This window comes from Eubalaena glacialis, chromosome 15 (assembly GCF_028564815.1).
Source record: "Eubalaena glacialis isolate mEubGla1 chromosome 15, mEubGla1.1.hap2.+ XY, whole genome shotgun sequence".
In the NCBI taxonomy this organism is placed as follows: Eukaryota; Metazoa; Chordata; class Mammalia; order Artiodactyla; family Balaenidae; genus Eubalaena; species Eubalaena glacialis.
Genome location: NC_083730.1, coordinates 17,406,871 through 17,425,456, shown reverse-complemented (window position 1 = coordinate 17,425,456; position 18,586 = coordinate 17,406,871). Strand labels below are relative to the sequence as shown.

The window sequence follows — 18,586 nt, the reverse complement described above, 5'->3', positions numbered from 1 at the left end:
TGTAGATCATGGTCTAATTATTTAGTGTTAAAGGGACACTCATCCTGTGGGGTGTGTAATCGTATTTATAGTACATTTTATTAGTTTGCATTCCATCATGGTAGTGTGGTGACATCATAAGTAACAGGGGAGCATAACATCCGATTGCTCGTGAAAGAGTCTTCCAGCGGCCACGGCATTTTTACTTGTCATTATCTGGTTCGGTGGGAAAGGTGGTTGGGGAGGTGGGCGGATATACTGCGTGTGCTTCTGTGTTGGATGCCAGGTCTCTCTCTCACATTGGTTAGAGAGAGTCCCGGTGCCCTGCTTGGTTCGGAAAGAACTGTCCGGTGAGCGCCTTGCGGTTAGATTTATAGCAGCATGGCTCGGAGTGTGTTTGCTGCCTTAGTCAGCTGTGAGAGCTCCCTGCTGGGGCCACTCCTGTCTGATGGAAAAGCAGCAGCTGGGAAGGTGCTGTTTCAGGCTCTTGCTGTTTAAAAAAAAAAAAAAAAAAAAAAAAAAATTGAGAGCGAGAGGGGGGAAAACTCCACTAAGTCCACAAGCTGGCATTGGAGGGGGAGACCGCAGTCATGTGGTTCTGGCCATCCTACCCTCTGTCACAGTGTGGATGAGAGCTTTTTGCTCTTATCCAATCATGCCTGGAATGCCGCTTGCCACTTGGGTTATTTCTGCTATCTGTCGCTCTTGGTGCCGCAGTACTAACGGTTTGGCAGATGGGACACTTTTTCTTAGAGTTTGTGTCTTTGGTTTTTGACTTCTGGCAGCACCAGGCTTCTTGTTGACGCTCGTCCTCTCCCTCCCTGGCCCTCTGGGCACCATGGCCCATCGGCTTCGGTTTCATTTTGGCTCAGGTCGCAGCAACACAGCCCCCGAATCAGAGATCCTAGACCAGGAGAGAGAAGACGACTTTTTCATGGCATTCCACACGCTCCCGCGGCGGAGCGGCCCTCACCCCTTCACCCCGAATGGAGCAGAGGACGGCGGAGGCGGCCTGCAGGGAGGCGTGGGCGCGCTCAAGCGCAGCACGTCCATGTTCATCCCGCAGCTCCTGAGCCCCTTCGACGCGCGGCCCACCCGGAGCTCGTCCGTGCAGATCTCGCTGCAGCGCAAGGCGGCCGACGGGGCCCCTGACGGGTGCGGGCCGCCCGAGGGCCTGGACGGCGACGCGGGCTCGGCGCCTTGGGGCGGCTGTCCGGAGCCCCCGGAGCCCGAGAGTCCCGAGAGCTCCCCTCCCAGAGCCGCGAGGGCTCCGGCCCCGCAGGTCAACGGTATGTGTGGCCGCCAAGTGCCGGGCCCTGTAGCCCCCGACGGCCTCGAGGAGGCCGAGCCCTCGTTCGTCGGGGGCCGGGAGGGCGGCGGCGGGTTCCGCATCCAGCACCGCGCCTCCAGCGCAGACGTGCGACAGGTGAGGCTGACGCCCTTCGGGGCCGACGGCCAGAGCGGCCCATCGGCACCGGAGCCCAGGCGCTGGTCCCTGCAGCATGTTCCAGATGTTTCTGGAAGTTCCGGGAAGCGGTGCTTTGTCTTCCAGTTGCAGCAGCCGCAAGCAGGTGCGCCAGGGCTGGCCGGTGACTTCAACTTCGGGTTCACTGGCACCAAGGGGGACAGGTTGGTGAGGTATCCCCGCATTCGTCTGGAGAGGAGCACTTCGTACCCCACGCAGCCCCGGGCCGAGCGGGGCAGCCCCACGGAAGAGCGCGGCCACCCGGGCCACCCGCAGACGCCACCTCGGGGCCGCAGGGTGGCTCCCGAAATCCACAGGACCAACTCCGTGGAAAGGACGCCACAGGGTCAGGGCTGCACCTTTAAGATCAGGCAAGATCAAAATGCGGGGCAGCAGCATTTCAGAATTCTTGTGACTCGGGGGCCAGAGGACGCTCCTCCGAGTCCCGAGGAGAATAACGCCGCCAGCCCTGGTTCCACGGGAGCCTGCGCCTCGGTAAGTGAGCGTGCGTTTCCATGTGACGGCCGGTTGGTAGGGACTGATTCAACCCCAGCAAGCTTATTCTCCAGTGTAATTAAAATAAACTCCATCCTCCTCCCTCCTGGGAGTTTCCCTGCTTCGGGTCAGTGTAACTTAATGTTTGGCCGCGTTCTGGGACCATGATTTGTGGTCCAACCTTTGGTAGAGGTCCATGAAACTAATTAGCGTTTTAGAAGATATCCTCAAAGTCGAATAACTCTGTTTTGAAAAATCCAGACAACCCCTTCCCCCCCTTTCCTCCCTTCTGAATAAAAGAATTTTTTAAATGTATTACTTTTAAGTTAATCTGCAGTGCCCCAACGTGTTGACGTTGGAAATGCATTTAAAAACTGCTTGCAGATACAGCCTTTAAAAAATAATCAGTTCTAATGAAGGTGAGAGAATCTCACGTTAAACTTGTCTAGTTTCTTAATAATTAAGTGTTATGTCAAGTTGGACCAGTTCTTCCTAATGGCCTTTAGCTGTAGAGGGCCAGCCCTTGTTATATAATGTATTGTCTTTGTTTTTTTGTCCCATTAAGTACTACTGAACAAGCATAGTCACACTCGTGGGACAGGAGGAAATGTGTTTTTGAAGCAGATTGGCTTATGGGCCAAGGCAAGGCAAAACTGATTGGGGACTTGTTAATGATCAGATTGCACAGCCCTGCAATTTAACACTGCCCACTTGAGTGTCTAAGCTGGACTGCTGTATATAGAATAGTAAGTGCCCTGTCTCCAGCTGTGGAAACAGACGCCCTGCAACAGATTTTGGCCTTTATTGCTCCTGTGTTCTTGCTCTCTCCCTTTCAGTGAAATGGAGCACAGAAAGACAGCTGCTAACTCCACCAAGGCAAATGATGACTGCAGCTTTCATAGTTTGTCGTGGGATGAAAAGTTTCATCAGTTAGCTTTCTTTTACTAATAGTCACTAGCCACTGAGTGCTTTTTTTTAAAGGACAAGCTCCTTATATTTTGAATTGGGTTTTTTTCCTTGAATTTCCTGTGATGGCTGGTTTTGAGGATACAACAATGAAATGTCTAGGAGACTTTTTGTTTGGGTTTCAGTTGTGAATGGTGACTTTCCAAAGTGGATGACTGAGTATGACTGTGGAATCGTATCATCTTTTGTGTTGAGAAATATTTTGGGCCATTTGAGTAAATTTTATCACTGCTCCATCATTGATTTTCACCATTTTGAAAGCGTAATCAGGTGCTAAATGCAAATATTATCTTTTTCTTGGTGTTATATAACTGTTTCTTCTTCTTTTCCCTTCTATAAGCCCTTTTATTATCTCTAGCCCTTTTATTAGTAAGTATCTGAGTGCATTGTCTTAGTCTGAACCAATACCATTTTTATACAGTGGTACAAATTTCAATAAAATTTTGATAATAGCTTCTATCCTTCAACTCAAGAAAGTACCATCACAACAGGTGTAGGCTTCAATGGGCAGCGCAGTTCCATGCTGAATTTGGACCACCTACCACATGAAGATTGACGAAATGCATTTCCTAAAGTTTTGACAACTGTTCAGTTATCAGAATTTAAATCATTTTGCAGTTAGATGTTGAGAACAAACGGATTTATGTAATTCCAGTCTCATTTGGCTTGAAGTTTCTCATGTGATTAAAAAACAAATAGAACATACCAATTTACATGCAAGGACTGCTCTAACTTGCAAGGGCTATTAGAGTGGAAAATAAATTTCTTCAAATTTGGAAATGCAAGTTCTAGAATAAAGAGCTTTTCTTGGAAAGTAAGTTCCATTTGTGCACAGTAGTTTTTATTTTCGTATTTGTATTTTTGTACACTTACAGAAATTTGTAAATGGTTGGTAGGAAGCTGGTTTTCTTTTAAGCGAAAACTTGTTTCTTCAAGAAGCAAAAACAAAACTTGTCTCATAACAAAACCGTCTGTTCCATTCAACACTTTGTACGTGTTTCATATGGGCAGGGGTGTTAAGTGTAGACAGCAGCTGCCACAGCCTTATTTATCTTGAAGGAAAACATTCACTTGGGCGTCTACAGTCTGGCTGCCACCAAGCTTTTTTGACGTTTCAAATATCTGCTGCTTTGGACAGAAGGGCATTTCATTATTAGTTTACGTGAAAAATCGATTACAGTCTGGTTTTTGACTGATGTCAAAAATCTTTCTCGGAGAAAACCGTTCAAGATTCCTTTTGCGAATGTGTTCATGTGTCGCGATCTATGCCTTAGACCTTATTACAGGGTTACCTTGTTGAGAAATTTTCTCTGTCTGTGCCTCCCAAACATCTTGTCATGACTGTCGTGAATAAATCTAAAATGCAACGTGGTCCTAAAAAATGCTGATCAGATTCCTGGGACCCCATGTGATCGTTGATTTTCTACCTGGTCTGACACCTCTGTAAAGTGGAATTGGTTTTTAGAGTTATCAGTTATAATCAGCTGTAATATTTCAGAATTCTTACAACTCATCAGTTCAGTTTGTAGCATTTTAATGGTCATTTACGAATAATTTAGTTATTTTCTTAAATTAGTTTTTTGGGTTCCTTGGTTTGGTTATGAGCTTCTTAACTGCATGACAGTTATTCTGAGGAAGTGGGATCACTGTTTACCAGGCGTTTGTGTCCCCTTTCACCATGCTATCATGCCGGTTTTCTAATCCCACGTTACACTGGGTCCTTGGAAAGTTTCTGGGACTATCTCAGTTTCTTGCTGATACAAAATTCATAATGTAAACAGAGTTAGAAGGGCCCACGGCGGGGGCAAAAACACATATTCTGACACCCACTACATACACTACAGGGAAGGAGTGTTCCCTCTTTCCTTCGTCCCAGGTTCTCTGAATTTTCCTCGTGCCCTCTCCACGGACTTACACTTCCCAGAAGTAGCATGGTAGTCTTCTGTGATTAAAAATCCATTTTCCTGAACGACAAAGGAATACCCAAACTATTTTTGTTTGGGGGGGAATTTTAGTTTGAATCTCTTTCAGAGAAGGTGATTTGACTATACAGAACAATTTTGACATTAGTATTAGTTGTTGTCTCTTTTTTACCTTAAAAAATAACTCTAGGAAAATATGTATAAACCACCCCTTTACTTAAAAGCACCACCACAACAATGCAGTGGATAAAAAAAGCTACTATTCCTTTCATTGGCTTGGTCTCTGATTGGATTCTGTAAACGTTTTCTTCTTGGCTATCTCTCTTAATGTGGTTCTATACGGGCACATTCCAGTATTATGGAACTTGAAATTTCAACTTAGACGGATGTTTTGAAAAGTGTAGGTGCTGACATCAGTAGGTGTGTATACACACAAACACATAGGGCTTGCAGGTGACAACTCACATCTCTGAAGCACTTCACAATTTGAAGAGTGCCTGCCTTTATTTCACTTAGTCTGTATAACCATCCCACTGTCTCACTCAGCCTTCCCAACCATCATGTGAAATGGTGTTATTTTACTGTTTCCAACCAAGGTATGTGATACTATCATTAGGTGTGATAACTAATGACAGTATCACACTCTATCATTTTGCGTAGATACAGAATAGGAATTTTAAAAATATGTATATCTTTGCACAGTTTAGAAGCCTCTGTAGCCAAAATGCAGTTTAATGCTTTCTGTGATGTGACGTCTTAATGCTGAGAATTTTGGAGATGGCCACTCCATTTGATGCCTTGGAGCACGGGCCTAATGGGCGGGACTGTGCAGATTCCTGACGTGTCCCGGGGGAGTTAAGTCTCCCTCTCTGCGTGTTCTCTCTCGTCAGTGAAAGAGGAGGCTAAAAACGTCCAACTCACAGGTTTACGGTGAGGTTTAAATGAGGTGTTATGTTGTTTTTTCCCTTCTTACCCAGGTCTCTGTAATGTACAAATACAAATCGTTCTCCAAGGAAGGTAATTAGGTTAACTGTGAACAGTCGGGTTTTGATCACAGGGTATTAGACACAGGGCAACATGAATTTAAGGCATACCTGGAAATGTTTACTTTAGTAACGGGCTTTGATCTCCTTTCTGCTGTCATCTCATCTTTCCTGAGTATTTGCCCCTTGGATAATCAGTATCACAGAGCCTTAACATTGCCCTGCGATGATGCAGTCCTTGAAAAGACTTCAATTAATTCGTGAGCTGTGCGTCGTAGAACAGGACCTTTAGTTGTATTTGCGCTATTGAATTTTGAAACTTAAAAATAGTTATTTCTGCTGACATTTCAGACATGTTATTTGTTTACCATGCCATTTTGGTTATATAGATACACACACACACACACACACACACATATATATATATATTTTTTTTTTTCCATGCCATGTTTCCAGTTGTTTACTTTTCCTTCTTACGGGCTGTGGCTTTTGAGCAGCAATCTAATGTTATCTGTACAAAATTGTCACGTTATGTGGTTTACAAATGAGGACAGAATTTGGGAATAGGCCTTATTAGATACTGACTTTTAGAGGGTTTTCATAAATGCTGCAGCTGCTTCTCTTGGCTAAGCTTGGAGGCAGAGTTCCTTGGCACTGAAATAAAACTACAATTTTATAACATGTGCTAATAAGAAAATTGTTATCTCTACATGAAAGTTCGCAATACCAGAAGAAATTTACTCCCTGTAAGAATTATCTTAAATTTAATAAATGTTGCTGTCTCTGTGTAGTTGATGGTTTAAAATTAATTGAGGCTAATCTAAATGGTAGTCTATAAGCAGATTTTTTAATAAAACTAATTAACTGCATATTATTACTGGTGAGATGGATTAATGGCTAAATATATTGACCTTTTTTATCTCCTAATGATACTACCAAGACATTTGCAAAAATGAGGAAAAAGCTGGAAATTCATGGAAGGTGTTGAAATGGTTGATTGAATGCTCGAATACCAGAATATCTAAGTTTCCACTCTAAATGCCAAAAGAAGCTTGGGAAACCCAATCCAGAATTGGCTGGTGATTATTGAGAGGTTTAGTATCCTGTCTGCGATCATCCAGTTCCCTTGATTCATACCCGGCAGCATAATATTCCATGGCCTACACAAGAGAGGACGCCAAGACAGTCCACCCGCGATGTAGACCCAGCTCCAGTTTAAAGATGAAAAAGGCCTAAAAGGATAGAGTGTTGAAAATATTAGCTAAAATATGTATTGCAAGAGCTTGGTGATTTTTCTGGGTAGATGGAGATTATGGAAAGATTTTTAGAAATTATCTTGACTCAGTAGGCATCACGGATGTATGATGTTCCCAATGGGTTTTCCTTTTTAAATCTCTTGTTTACTTATTTATTTTTTGTGCTACAGCTTACTTGGGCAAACAGGGATGCAGAGGGAATATAAGAAAGTCAGTCAGTGAAACAGGTGGCCTGCATGAGTGGGCCTGAATGAAGCTGTCAGTGTCCTGCCTGTTTTGTGCTGTGTCCTGAATTGACACCTTGGTGGTCTCTAGGCATCACCACGTTTTAACAGGAAGTTTAGCTTTCAGGGTGGAGGATGAAGTAGATTGAATTTCAGGAAGCCTGCTTTTTAATCCCTGATCATTTTAGAACCAAGGACTGTTCTGACACTTTTGAATAGAGTGCTTCATGTGAAGGGAAAGGTCATAAAATGAAATCAAAGAATCATAAATTGAGTTGGAAGGGACCCTGCCTGCCTTCTCTGGGTTGACTGTTGTGGCCACACTTAATGTTCAAATACTTTGTATTGGTTCCTTTAGGTGGCTGCCCCAACTACCTATTCTTTGAAAAATTTCATGTTTATTTTAGTGTTAGGTATTGTTCCCTGTACTTGGTAAGCAGAAAGTGAGGAAATTCCTCCAGGGAGGAAAAGACCAGTGCTTCCCCAAGCAGATCTGCCTTTCAGAATTTACACAGCCTTCTTTTGGGACTTAATTTGGGACTTAATTTTTATAGATCAAGGTAAGTCAGGTGGCATTTACTTCCCTCATGTAATAACTCTGAGGAATCTGCTTTCAATCCGTCATCTTTTATTATGTTGTTTACCTCTTTCTGGCGGGCTGGGATGGGGTAGGGAACGTTATCATGTTACGTATTTGATGATTCAAGTAGTTTGATAGATTTACAGTTTCTCTTTCCTACTCTGTGGGTCAATCCAGAACTGACAGACTTTTAAAATATATTTAATGACCCACATATGTCATAACTCATCCACTTCCTTGAGAGACTTTTTAAAGCTTCATAATCATGCTTGTTGAGGTTTTTTTTTCATTTTCTTTTAAAATACATGACTGGGTATTTGACTCTTCAAGGAGGACAGAAAAGCTGCTGTGGTCCAGTTGTTTAAAAATTGAGTTGAATAGAAGAGTTGAGGTGGAGCTGAAATACTGAAACACGTACACTAAGCTCCAACCAGAGAACCTAGCACTTCTTCAAAGTGGGGAGTTTTTCAGGCCGGGAGTTCTGTTGTAGGACTAACAGCTTTCTTTAACTTTCCGAAGGAGTTAGGCTGAGTTAAGCACTGCATGCTAACAGCCTGGCTCTTGGTTCTTTATATTATCTCTCTCATGAGTAAAAGTGCCTTAAGCTTAGTATGTATTCATTATGTACTTACCAATTATGCTTCTCCACTTGAAGAAAGAGATACTAAATTGTAGTGTAACTTTAAACATTTTAATGCAATTTTAATATTTAAGTTTATTTAATCTCTTATAGTAGAAGCTGTTTTTTAAAATCCTGATATAATATTCTCCACGTTAGCATATATTGTGAGGATGCCCAGATGTTGCAGCAAAGGACAAAGCAATGAAAATAGTTTTATATAAACACAGCGTGCCTAAGGGCCTGCCTGCACCCTAGGGTGAAATTATACTAGCAAGAGATGCTCCTGTATTCTGCAGTATGGCACTCTTCTCCGACGAATGTATGCAGGAGCCATTTTTTATTTTACATTCGTAAACTTAAAGAGCTGTGAGCTTCCTTAGGAATTATGTAGACCAATTCCTTTCCAGTTTAAAGATGAGGAAATGGAGGGCATTATTTTCACACTTACAGAGAATATTCTTTTTATCTCACAAGTGTGCAATAATTATTTTTGAATATACAGCATGTGAAGCGCTGTCAGCAACCTGTCACCCGCTGCCTTTGCTGGGTATCAGCACTTGCACGGTGCCTGTTCTCGTGAAATCAGTGCTTCTGCTGGATATGCATGCCTCATCGGAGCTGTCCTGTCCCCTGAACAGAAAGTTCTATTGATACAAACCAGGTTTCCCAACCTTTTATATTCCAGCATTAAGGCATGCTTACACACAGGACAGGATACCGTGGGTCATGATGGAGAGGAGTGATGTCATGCAAGGGGAAGATTGGAACCGGGTCTGGAAAGATGACTAGGATTTGTCCTAGTGGGTCAGTGAGAGGGACCGTGTTTTGAAAGACTGAAGGTAGAAACCACCAGTGATGTGGTTTCTATATTTGCCCAAGAATTTCCTTGATCGTGATTAGCAGGTTTCAACAAATTGTTTTTTAATGTGAAATGTTGCTGAAGAATTTGGGGGTATGGTTATTGGCTGAGTAATTCCTTTCTTTCCCATCAAATGTGGAGTTGAATGAATTCCTTCCTTGCCTGCCTGCCTGCCTTCCACAGAGCTATTCTTTGAGCACCTGCTGGGAGAGTAGGAGGACCAGCGTGGAGGTGAACGTGGCTAAAATGGGCGCAGTGGGATGGGATGTGTAGGCTTTGAAGCCAGTGGTGATGGAGTGGGTATGGCATGGAGGGAGAAGGCTGCTGTGAGGATGCGAGGCTGGCAGGCCACAGAAGGCAGTGAGCACAGGAGTGATGGACGTGATCCCATTTATATCGTCATGGCCCACACTGGCTCCTGTACGGGGACTGCAGAGTAGGAAGAGGGAGGCCACAGTAGTCGTAAATGTCACCTTAGAGGGTGGCAGAGCCCGAGCCCTGGCCTTGGCTCTTGTGCCCGTTCCACACATTTATTCTTCCAGATCCTAGGAACAGTCATCACTTTTCTCAGGAGTTAGTCTAACCTCAATTCTTAGACTGTCAAACCTTAGTACTTAGACTGTCATGTTCATGTTGCAGTGCCTAGAAAATGGGAAGCATTTATTCTCCTTAAGCAAGTGTTATTTCAAGATGCTTTCTGCTGCCTGTGTCATGGCAGGATGTGGGTGGATTTATTTTTGCAGGTTTGCACCAGGGAGTCTGCTTCTGATTTGCAGATTGCATTTATTATAAGGCATATTGTCCATTGATGAATAATGTGTGGGCTACAAAGCAGATATGCAGCTTTTAAAATAGCTCATTTATTCTGCAAGCCTCACCCCCAGAGACAGGCAGTCCCTTCAGAAGTGGCGTCCGGGAGCAGGGGTTTCTGCGTCTTTTCCCCCGATTCCTAAGGTCATTGTTTTTGCCCTCTGGTTCATCTTGTGTTTCCTTGACGGGCTGAGGCCTTGAAACACAGCCACAGTCTCAGTTCATGGAGAAGACATGAGACGGGGAGAGAATTCTTAAGTCACTGCTAAGGAAATTGATGCTCCTTTGTCTCAGCCACTGGCAATTTCCCTGATAATGTGGATTGAGACAAAGGGAAATACCAGATGTCGTGCTTTGTACTGATGTCCTTCCTGTGGGCATCAGAAGGTGGCCACAGCCAATTTATCCTCATTTCTTTGAACTGACCTACTAAGGCCTGTGCAGAGGTTCTGGATTTGGAGAAGCCCGTGGAGTCCTCGGAGAGTGGAAAGTTTCATTGGAGAGAGCGGGCCTGGGAACAGTCTCTCAACCTTACAACCAGGAAAGGGGCAGGGGCAGGGGCAGGATGCGAAGTGGTTCAGAGGTGCCTCCCTTACTAAGTGGAGCCCTGCGATCCGCTGATCTTTGCTCCCAGAACCCTCCCTCCAGATAGTTTTTCCTTTTGAACAGGTTTCTTATTTTGCTGAATATGTTGCAATCTTCTCTCAGTGGCCAGGTGGCCTGTGCTGGAATGCTGGTGTGTGTTGCCAAGCAAAACAGATGCAGGAAGATTTGCCTGAAGTGGGGGGAAGGGGGGGCAGGGAAGGTCAGTTGTATTGGGGGCAGGGCGGGGCAGGACTAAATGGTGTTTATCTGCAGAATAGAGGGTCTAACACAGGTTTAAAAAGTCATTGCTTCACAACTCTCAGAAAATCATCCTAGGTTCATGCAAGCATTTCCAGGCCTATTGAAGGCCTCTTTTTTATTTCCCACCCTGCATTCAGAATGGGGTCTAAATGGTTCAGTACAGCAGGAAGAATTAAGTATTAACCTTCTGCCCAGCTCAAGCCACTGGTTATCAGATTTTTAATTTTATTTTAATGTATTGCTCTTTCTGCTTATTAATCGGTTGACTCTTAATGGAATGGAATCTTCCGAGGATGATGCAGACTGGGTAAGGAGAGTTTCACTGATTCTGATTTTCCAGCTCATTCCAGGACCCCTTGGCTAGGAGTGGATTGACTGTTCGGGGGAGGGTGGCACCCCAGTAACTCTGACGCGCAGTCAGGGTTGAAAACAACTAGTTTAAGAAGTTAATGCTAGTGACAGCCTAAACCTGGGTTTTGAGTTGGTTAATAACCCCTGGTGTAAATACTGATTTAGTACGTTTATTCTCACATGTTCTTTCACTTTTGTTTGTTCCTGTGGTGGCTCTTTCTGGAGGTGGGGTGTTCTTCTGTGGCCAGCCCACAAGGTAAGTTTCCGTGCAAAGGAGGCTGTGCAATACCTATGTTAAGAGCAATAGAGTGTTCCAGTTGGATATTTGCAATGTATATGGAGAAAAGCTTCTCTCCCAAAATAGCTTAGAAATGAAAGCAATAGTTTTCTCCTCAGTTTCCAACTGCAAGAAGCAAGTGAGAGTGGGATTCTAATTCTAGACCGGCAAGACCGGTCTGTCCTGTTGTATCTTACCTGCAAATATGACTTTTCTCCAGGTAACAGAAGTTATCTTCCTTCTGTAAATATTAACTGAGCGCATTTTTGTGGCTTTTGAAAACTCCGCTTCTTGAAAGTGTTGACCGGGCGTCAAACCTTCATGAATTTCAGAGAAGTGGTAATACGTGCTTTCTTCCCTGTAGTGTTTAAAAGCAGAAGTGCAAAGGACTTTAAAGGTTACCTGGGCCAGTGTCTCATTTTTTTAAACAGGAAAGTGTGTGGCTTGTCCAGAGGCACACAGGAAGAGGGTAGCAGAACTTCATTACCAGGCGGCTTGATGCCGGAACCGCTCTTCTTCCTGCTACACTCCAGCTACGTCTTAAGGGTCTTTTGCAAACGAACTGTCCAGGGGTGGTTCACATGATTCTCTTACTCCTTTTCATGCCTCTTAAGTAGAACATTCTAAGCATATCTCAGTGGTTTTTTGTTTTTTTTTTTGGACTCACTGTTACCCTCACAGCCATGGATTATCGTATAATCTAGTCATTCTTTATGGAAATGTTTTATTAATGTTGCTATCAGGGCTTAATAAGGTATATAATACACTTTGCTTCGTCATTAAAGTTCTCAAGACGTCCATCATCTCTGAGATGAGTTTGCTGCTTATTGTTGATTTCTCATCCCTCTTGCTCATCAGTTACCACTTCTTAGAGCTGTGAGTATAGTAGCCCGCCTCCCTCTTACCTGCTAAGGACTTAGAAGGTGTTTAGGGAAGTTTGTTAGGATTGTTTATGAAGTGAGACTAAATAGACTGAGAGCAAGGATTTGAGCTGTTCTTTTTGAATAAAGGGCATGTGGTCTGTCTTTTGTCTTTCTCCCCAATCCCTTTGCCTGTTTTATTCTTCTTTGTCCTTGGAGCATGTTTGGAATCAGATAGATTATTTTAAGATTTAAGTTTAAGAATTCAGTGGGATAGAATCTATGCCAGCTGTTTAGCATAGCTCCTGGCACTTAGTGGTTAATAAATGTTAGGTGTTTTTATTATTATTCCCTCTGAAGAAGATGAAAGTTCTTCACAAATGTTTAAGGATTGGATACCCAGCAAACCTGTCAGCTGAATTTATATTGGCAAACACGTTTGTGGTTCATCTTAATTATTATTGCTGCCTGGGTCTTGTCCTTATCCTTTTAGAGTTAATGAATTTTCTACTGGACTGTATGGAAGAACTATGAAAAAAAATCAATAAAAAGTATTCTTAAAAAAGATTTTATGATTCACTAAACTACCAGGTGTCAGCCAACTTTAGATTTTAAGTTAAAAGGACTTTCAAGGCTTTAGTGGTTTATTCGCCTTTTTTTTTTTAATTGAAGTGTAGTTAATTTACAGTGTTGTGTTACTTTCTGGTGTATAGCAAAGTGATTTATTCTCTTTCTTAAAGGCCAAAGCAAGATCACTTTATGACAGTGGCTACCTTTCCCCTAGATGTATTTCTGGAAGAGTTCTTTCTGATTCTCATTAAACCCAAGCAGAGTTGTCATAATTTAAAAGTTACCCTTTAGATCTGTAAATTATGAAAACCAAATTATAAACCAAAATGTACAGTTGATTATAGATCAGTAATTTTATCAACAGTTATGTAGTTGCACATATTAATTGTGTATTTTGCTATTGAGTAGAATAAAAATGTAGGAATTGAGTAGTTTCCCTCATTGATTACCATGTTTGTTTGATAACAATTATATTAAAATCAGTCTTTATTTTTCTTTTTGTATATTTTCCGTGCTTCACACTGAGTGTGCTTCTCTCTAATCTAATCTCTGAATTTCAGGAGTCTATTAATAAGTATGTGTAAAGAATTAGTTGCTAATTTTGGATGTGCTTGAAATGAGATTGTCAGCAAATTACAACTTCAAACCTAGGACTGTGGTTTGTTATAGATTGGACATCATCCCTGGTGTAGAAGATAAATTCCAAACGTATGAAAGATATAAAAACTTCATTACTTCTGATATTTTTTTCGTATATTAGACTTTTCTTATATGCCTTTAAGATACTTAAAGTCTAACATAATATCATGGATAGTTTTTCACCCCAGACATTTTATTTGTGTTAAGGTTTTGCAATGTTAAATTTATTGGAAATTAGAGACTAGAAAACAAATCTTTACTGATGAAATAGTAGCTATTTATTTACTAAGCCCAAGTCTCTCGGTGACAGCTGTGGAATAAGCTACAGTTCAGTGGTAAAGCTGGCTGGGAATTCATATTATTTGATGCAGCCTCCCCCGCTTTAACAAAAAAATAATTAACTCCAGAGAGGTTGTGTGATCTACCTGCTGTTGCTTCCTTTATAAACATGAAGGTCAGCAAGGATAGGTGACCCTTCTGAATTCCTTTCACATTCCAAGTGCTGTTCTAGAGATGCAAGTGTTGAATAAGAGAGACACGGCCACTGCTCTGGGAGGCTTATGTTCTAGCTACTGTGCTTATTATAAATAGTAAAAAGACACTACTAAATAGAGTATTTCCATAAATATGCCAAAGGACGTAAACAGGAGTCTGAGACAGAGAAAGTAATAGGGAGGCCTACGTGAAGAAGGGCGACCAGGAGAACCCCCTCTCAAGAGCCAGCTATGACCGAGGCCTGATGTGTGAGGTGTGGGCTGCGTGGGTGGAAGGGAGTCCAGGAGGAAGGAACCTTGCGCCCGTGCACACGGAGGTCCTGCATGGGGAAGGGAGTTGGGTGCATTGGAGGAACTAAGAGGGATCATGATGAGGCTGGAGTATAGAGAATGAAGGGGGTAGTGGCCCAGGGGGAGTCGCAAGACATGCCAGGACCCCAGGTCTTTCACATCAGAGAATATGTCCTGTTTGTAAATCACATGGAGGCACCTTGGTAGTTACAAAACTTGAATTAACCCAGCTTCCCTGGAGCCTAGGAAAATAAAGTCGCTATTTTTAAAAATACAAATCATCTGATTTTCTAGAGGAAAAACAATTAGCATCTAATATCACCTTTGAGATTTATGAAGGGTCCCTCCTTCAGTTGCTCCTCTCACAGATGAGATAGGAAGGCACCTTTAAAAAAATTTTCTTTTGCTGAAGTATAGTTGATTTGCGGTGTTGTGTTAATTTCTGCTGTACAGCAGAGTGATTCAGTTATACACGTATATACATTCTTTTCCCTATTCTTTGCCATTGTGGTTGATCACAGGATATTGACTGTAGTTGCCTGTGCTATACAGCAGGACCTTGTTGTGTATCCATTCTGCATATAATAGTGTGCATCTGCTGACCCCAGCCTCCCACTCCATCCCTCCCCCGCACCCCCAGAAGGCACTTTTTGTTTCCTTTTCAAAATTCTGTGCCACATATTTTGCCTCTGCTGAGATATAAAGACAGGACAGACAGGAATGGGTGAGGACGTAAAGGTTTCCTTACGTGTCTTTAGATTCCATCTTCACTTTTGAAATGTTTGACAGAGAAGTGTGAGCTGGTTTTGTTTGGTTTTGATTCATCAGACGCTGTGTGGTTGTTGACAGTTGGGTGTTGCAGACAGGGCTTTGTGACCTCGTAACAAGTTGGGCTAATGTATGTATCCGTTCAGTGAGCTCCTGGCACGGTGCTCTGTTTCAGACCAAAATGTTAGGTAGGCTGTGCGACCTTAAAGCACAGATTTTAGGTCTGGCCCTAAGACCATAGAGATTATATCAGCATATCCTTCTTAGAGTAAACATGGGAAGACAGTGTGGCGGAGTAAGGCTGGCTGCAGATGTTTTCATCCCTCCCCCATCAAGAGGTAGCGTGTATTTCCCCTCCCCTTGAATCGGGGCTGGCCCTGTGAATGCGGTGGCAGTGAGGCTGGGGTCCTTCTACACTTAGTCTTTAAAAGACCTGGCAGCTTTCGCTTCCTGCCTTTTTGGGAGTGTGTGCCTTCAGGATCCGGCTGCCGTGTAAAGAAGCTTCAGTTAGCCACATATAGAAAAGTTCCGGCTTTCTACCATCCCCACCAAAGTGCCCAACAGGTGAGTGAAGCCTTGGACGTTCCAGCCCCAGTCCCCATCTAAATGGCTCTGGTGGTTTTTAGCCCCTAAATTTCAGGGTGGTTTGTTATCAATAGATAACCCAAAGAGACAGGGTCCTTACTTAATATTCAGTCGTGGGGAATTTAAACCTTGCTTGTTTGTCAGAGCCGCCTCCTGTAGGTGAGCTCGGCGGGGCGTGGGGTGATGGAGTGCTCGGACAGCTGTTTTCCCGGAAGCTGGAGGAGGGCCGCCTCGCACAGGACGGGCAGACCAAATAGCTCAGGGATGCACTTGGCTTAGACAGCTGAGAAACAACTGCAGTGGCCCAAAGGAGTGGGGAGAGTGGGTGTTTTGCTGTCAGGAATGGAGTTATTCAACTTGAAGGGAAGAAGATGTATAGTTTAAAGAAATCCATCACGTTTTTAGAAGTTGCACTAAGAGAAGCATTCTTAGCCTAGGCCCTGCGCCAAGATCCAGTTATTTGTTAAAATCTAGTTTAGTAGGTGGGTGGTGAAGGACTTCTTCCAAATAATAAAGAATGGTTTAATATAGGATGATAGTCTTAATTTTCTCCCCTCTGAATTGCTGGTGAATTTCAGGGTCCAGAAAAATTTCATTTACCTTGTCCTGTAGGCCCTTGTGGTTGTAGCAGTTGGTAAAATGTTTTTGTTTTTTTCTGTAGCAGGTGCTCAGTAAGTGGGATCAATTTCGTTTCCATAGGAATTTGATTCACGTTACATGTAATTTAGCTCAGTTTGCTCTAAAGCAAAATCTGTTGCTATGTTTAAAATCACAACAAATTATGTCAGTTACAAAGCACACCTGCGCACTTTGGTGGATTTTTCTCTGTGTCGTGTGATTAACCACTACACACACACGCGCGTGTGCGACCACACACACAAACACACCCTCAGACTAAAAAACAGATTTGACATGCAAAGAATTTCATGGTTCTTGAGTAATTTGAAAAGATACAAAGCCCAAGTTAACCATCCCGAGCACGAAGGTGCGTGAGTCCTCATTTCGAGGGAAACCACAGCCTGGCAGTCGTGTCAGCCCCTCCCCTTGCCGTGGCCTGAATCACCTACACGTTATGGGGGCTGCTGATGACCGCCAGCGTTTCTGCCACTGCAGCCTCAGCAGCCTTAGGCCACACCCCTCACCCATTCCCTGCCCCAGACTGTGGGGCAGAGGGACCTCATCTCGAGAAGGATGGAGCCGGTGAGGACAGGACCTTTATTTATTTATTTATTTTATAAATTTACTTATTTATTTATTTATTTTTGGCTGCGTTGGGTCTTCGTTGCTGCGCGCGGGCCTCACGCCACGGTGGCTTCTCTTGTTGCGGAGCACGGGCTCTAGGCGCCTGGCTTCGGTAGTTGTGGCACGTGGGCTCAGTAGTTGTGGCTCGGGGGCTCAGTAGTTGTGGCTCGCGGGCTTAGTTGCTCTGCGACATGTGGGACCTTCCCGGACCAGGGCTCGAACCCGTGTCCCCTGCATTGGCAGGTGGATTCTTAACCACTGCACCACCAGGGAAGTCCTAAGGCCCTTTTTTCTGCTGCTGACAGTTTCTGTGACCCCTGGTCATGTCACTTTTCTGAACCCACTTCCTTATTTGTTAAATGATAGCACCTGCATTAGAGTTTCTGTGAGGAATAAATGAGGTAACTTTAAGAGCTCTGGCGATGCTAACGTGCTGTATAAATGTGGTTGATTATATTATTATTAATGGTAAAATGCTTACTAGAAAAAGTACAGTAGTCCTTTTTTCTCCCTTAAGATGGCTTGAGAAGGATTTCAGACTTAAGTGATTAAGGAAGGCCCCACGATGTAACGAACAACCTCTTTGGTTTGAACTGTGTATAGGGCTGGGCGCTGGCTGCAGGATTGTTGGAACGTGTTGGGTGTCCACGGTCACCAATTCTGATGCCACTGTGCTCAGGCATTTTGCTGGAGTAGACCATGTCCTGCTGTTTATTAAACATTTCTGTGTAGAGAGAATTGTTTTTTTTTTCCTTGGAGAGGATTTATTTCTTAGTGCCAGGCTCCAGGTTGGCTGTACTACCCTCGGCTTTTTGCTTGGCAGACGTGCAGCCAGGTCATAAGGGGGAATTTATGGCAGGTCTGGGTAAGAACACTAGACGAGGAGAAGAAAAGGGACTTGGCTGTTGAAAGGGAAGCATGTTAGCCTTGGCATCTCTGGGCCCACTTTGCCCTGGGGGCTTGGATTTGAACACTGGATCCTGTGGGTTCCCTCCAGGGGGGAGGGGAAGGAGCATTAAGAAGGGGAAAGAAAAAATGCTTTGGTGAAAACAGAAGCAACAAATAAAATAGAGGATGGTAATTCTGGCGTGATCCCTGAGGCAGCAGAGAAAGGCAGGCTCTAGGCTGCGTGTCAAGAGCTCGGTTCCTGGGGGTGGGCGCACTTGGCTGGGGTCCTATACTCTGGGCATGTCGGGTTGGTTTGGGAAGCCTGGCAGCAGGGAAAGGAAAGGTTGTTGACCAGGCCTCTTGTTCACATGGTAGCTCTTGAGTTGGAGTTGTGACAGTTCGTTCTCCTCCAGTAGGTAGTTGCTAGATGTTAATTGCTGGCTAGATCATTGGTTACATTTGCATTTGTGGCTTGTTTCTTGGTGGGTATAAAGGAGATAATTCAAACCTATGGCTTTTAAACTTTGTTCCCAAGGCTGCTTCTGAGGTTCTGCAAACATTCACCTAAATGTCATTTTTATTATTTTTAACTTTTTACAACTCTGAAAATGTGA

At 43.6% G+C, this 18,586-nt stretch overlaps 1 protein-coding gene across 8 annotated transcripts in view; it reads left to right on the top strand.

The window, feature by feature from the left end:
• NEDD4L (NEDD4 like E3 ubiquitin protein ligase) overlaps nucleotides 1–18,586 on the top strand; it is a 336,292-nt gene that overhangs the window by 196,373 nt on the left and 121,333 nt on the right. For 2 of the 8 annotated variants that reach the window (XM_061170519.1, XM_061170520.1), the window contains exon 1: nucleotides 532–1,939. The exons of 4 other annotated variants lie outside the window; for them this stretch is intronic. In XM_061170519.1, the coding sequence (XP_061026502.1) occupies nucleotides 818–1,939 (1,122 nt within the window). In that variant the 5' untranslated portion in view covers nucleotides 532–817. Of the gene's footprint in view, nucleotides 1–511; nucleotides 1,940–18,586 lie in introns of those variants that run through there. 2 more of the 8 variants (XM_061170521.1, XM_061170518.1) reach the window with 2 other exon arrangements.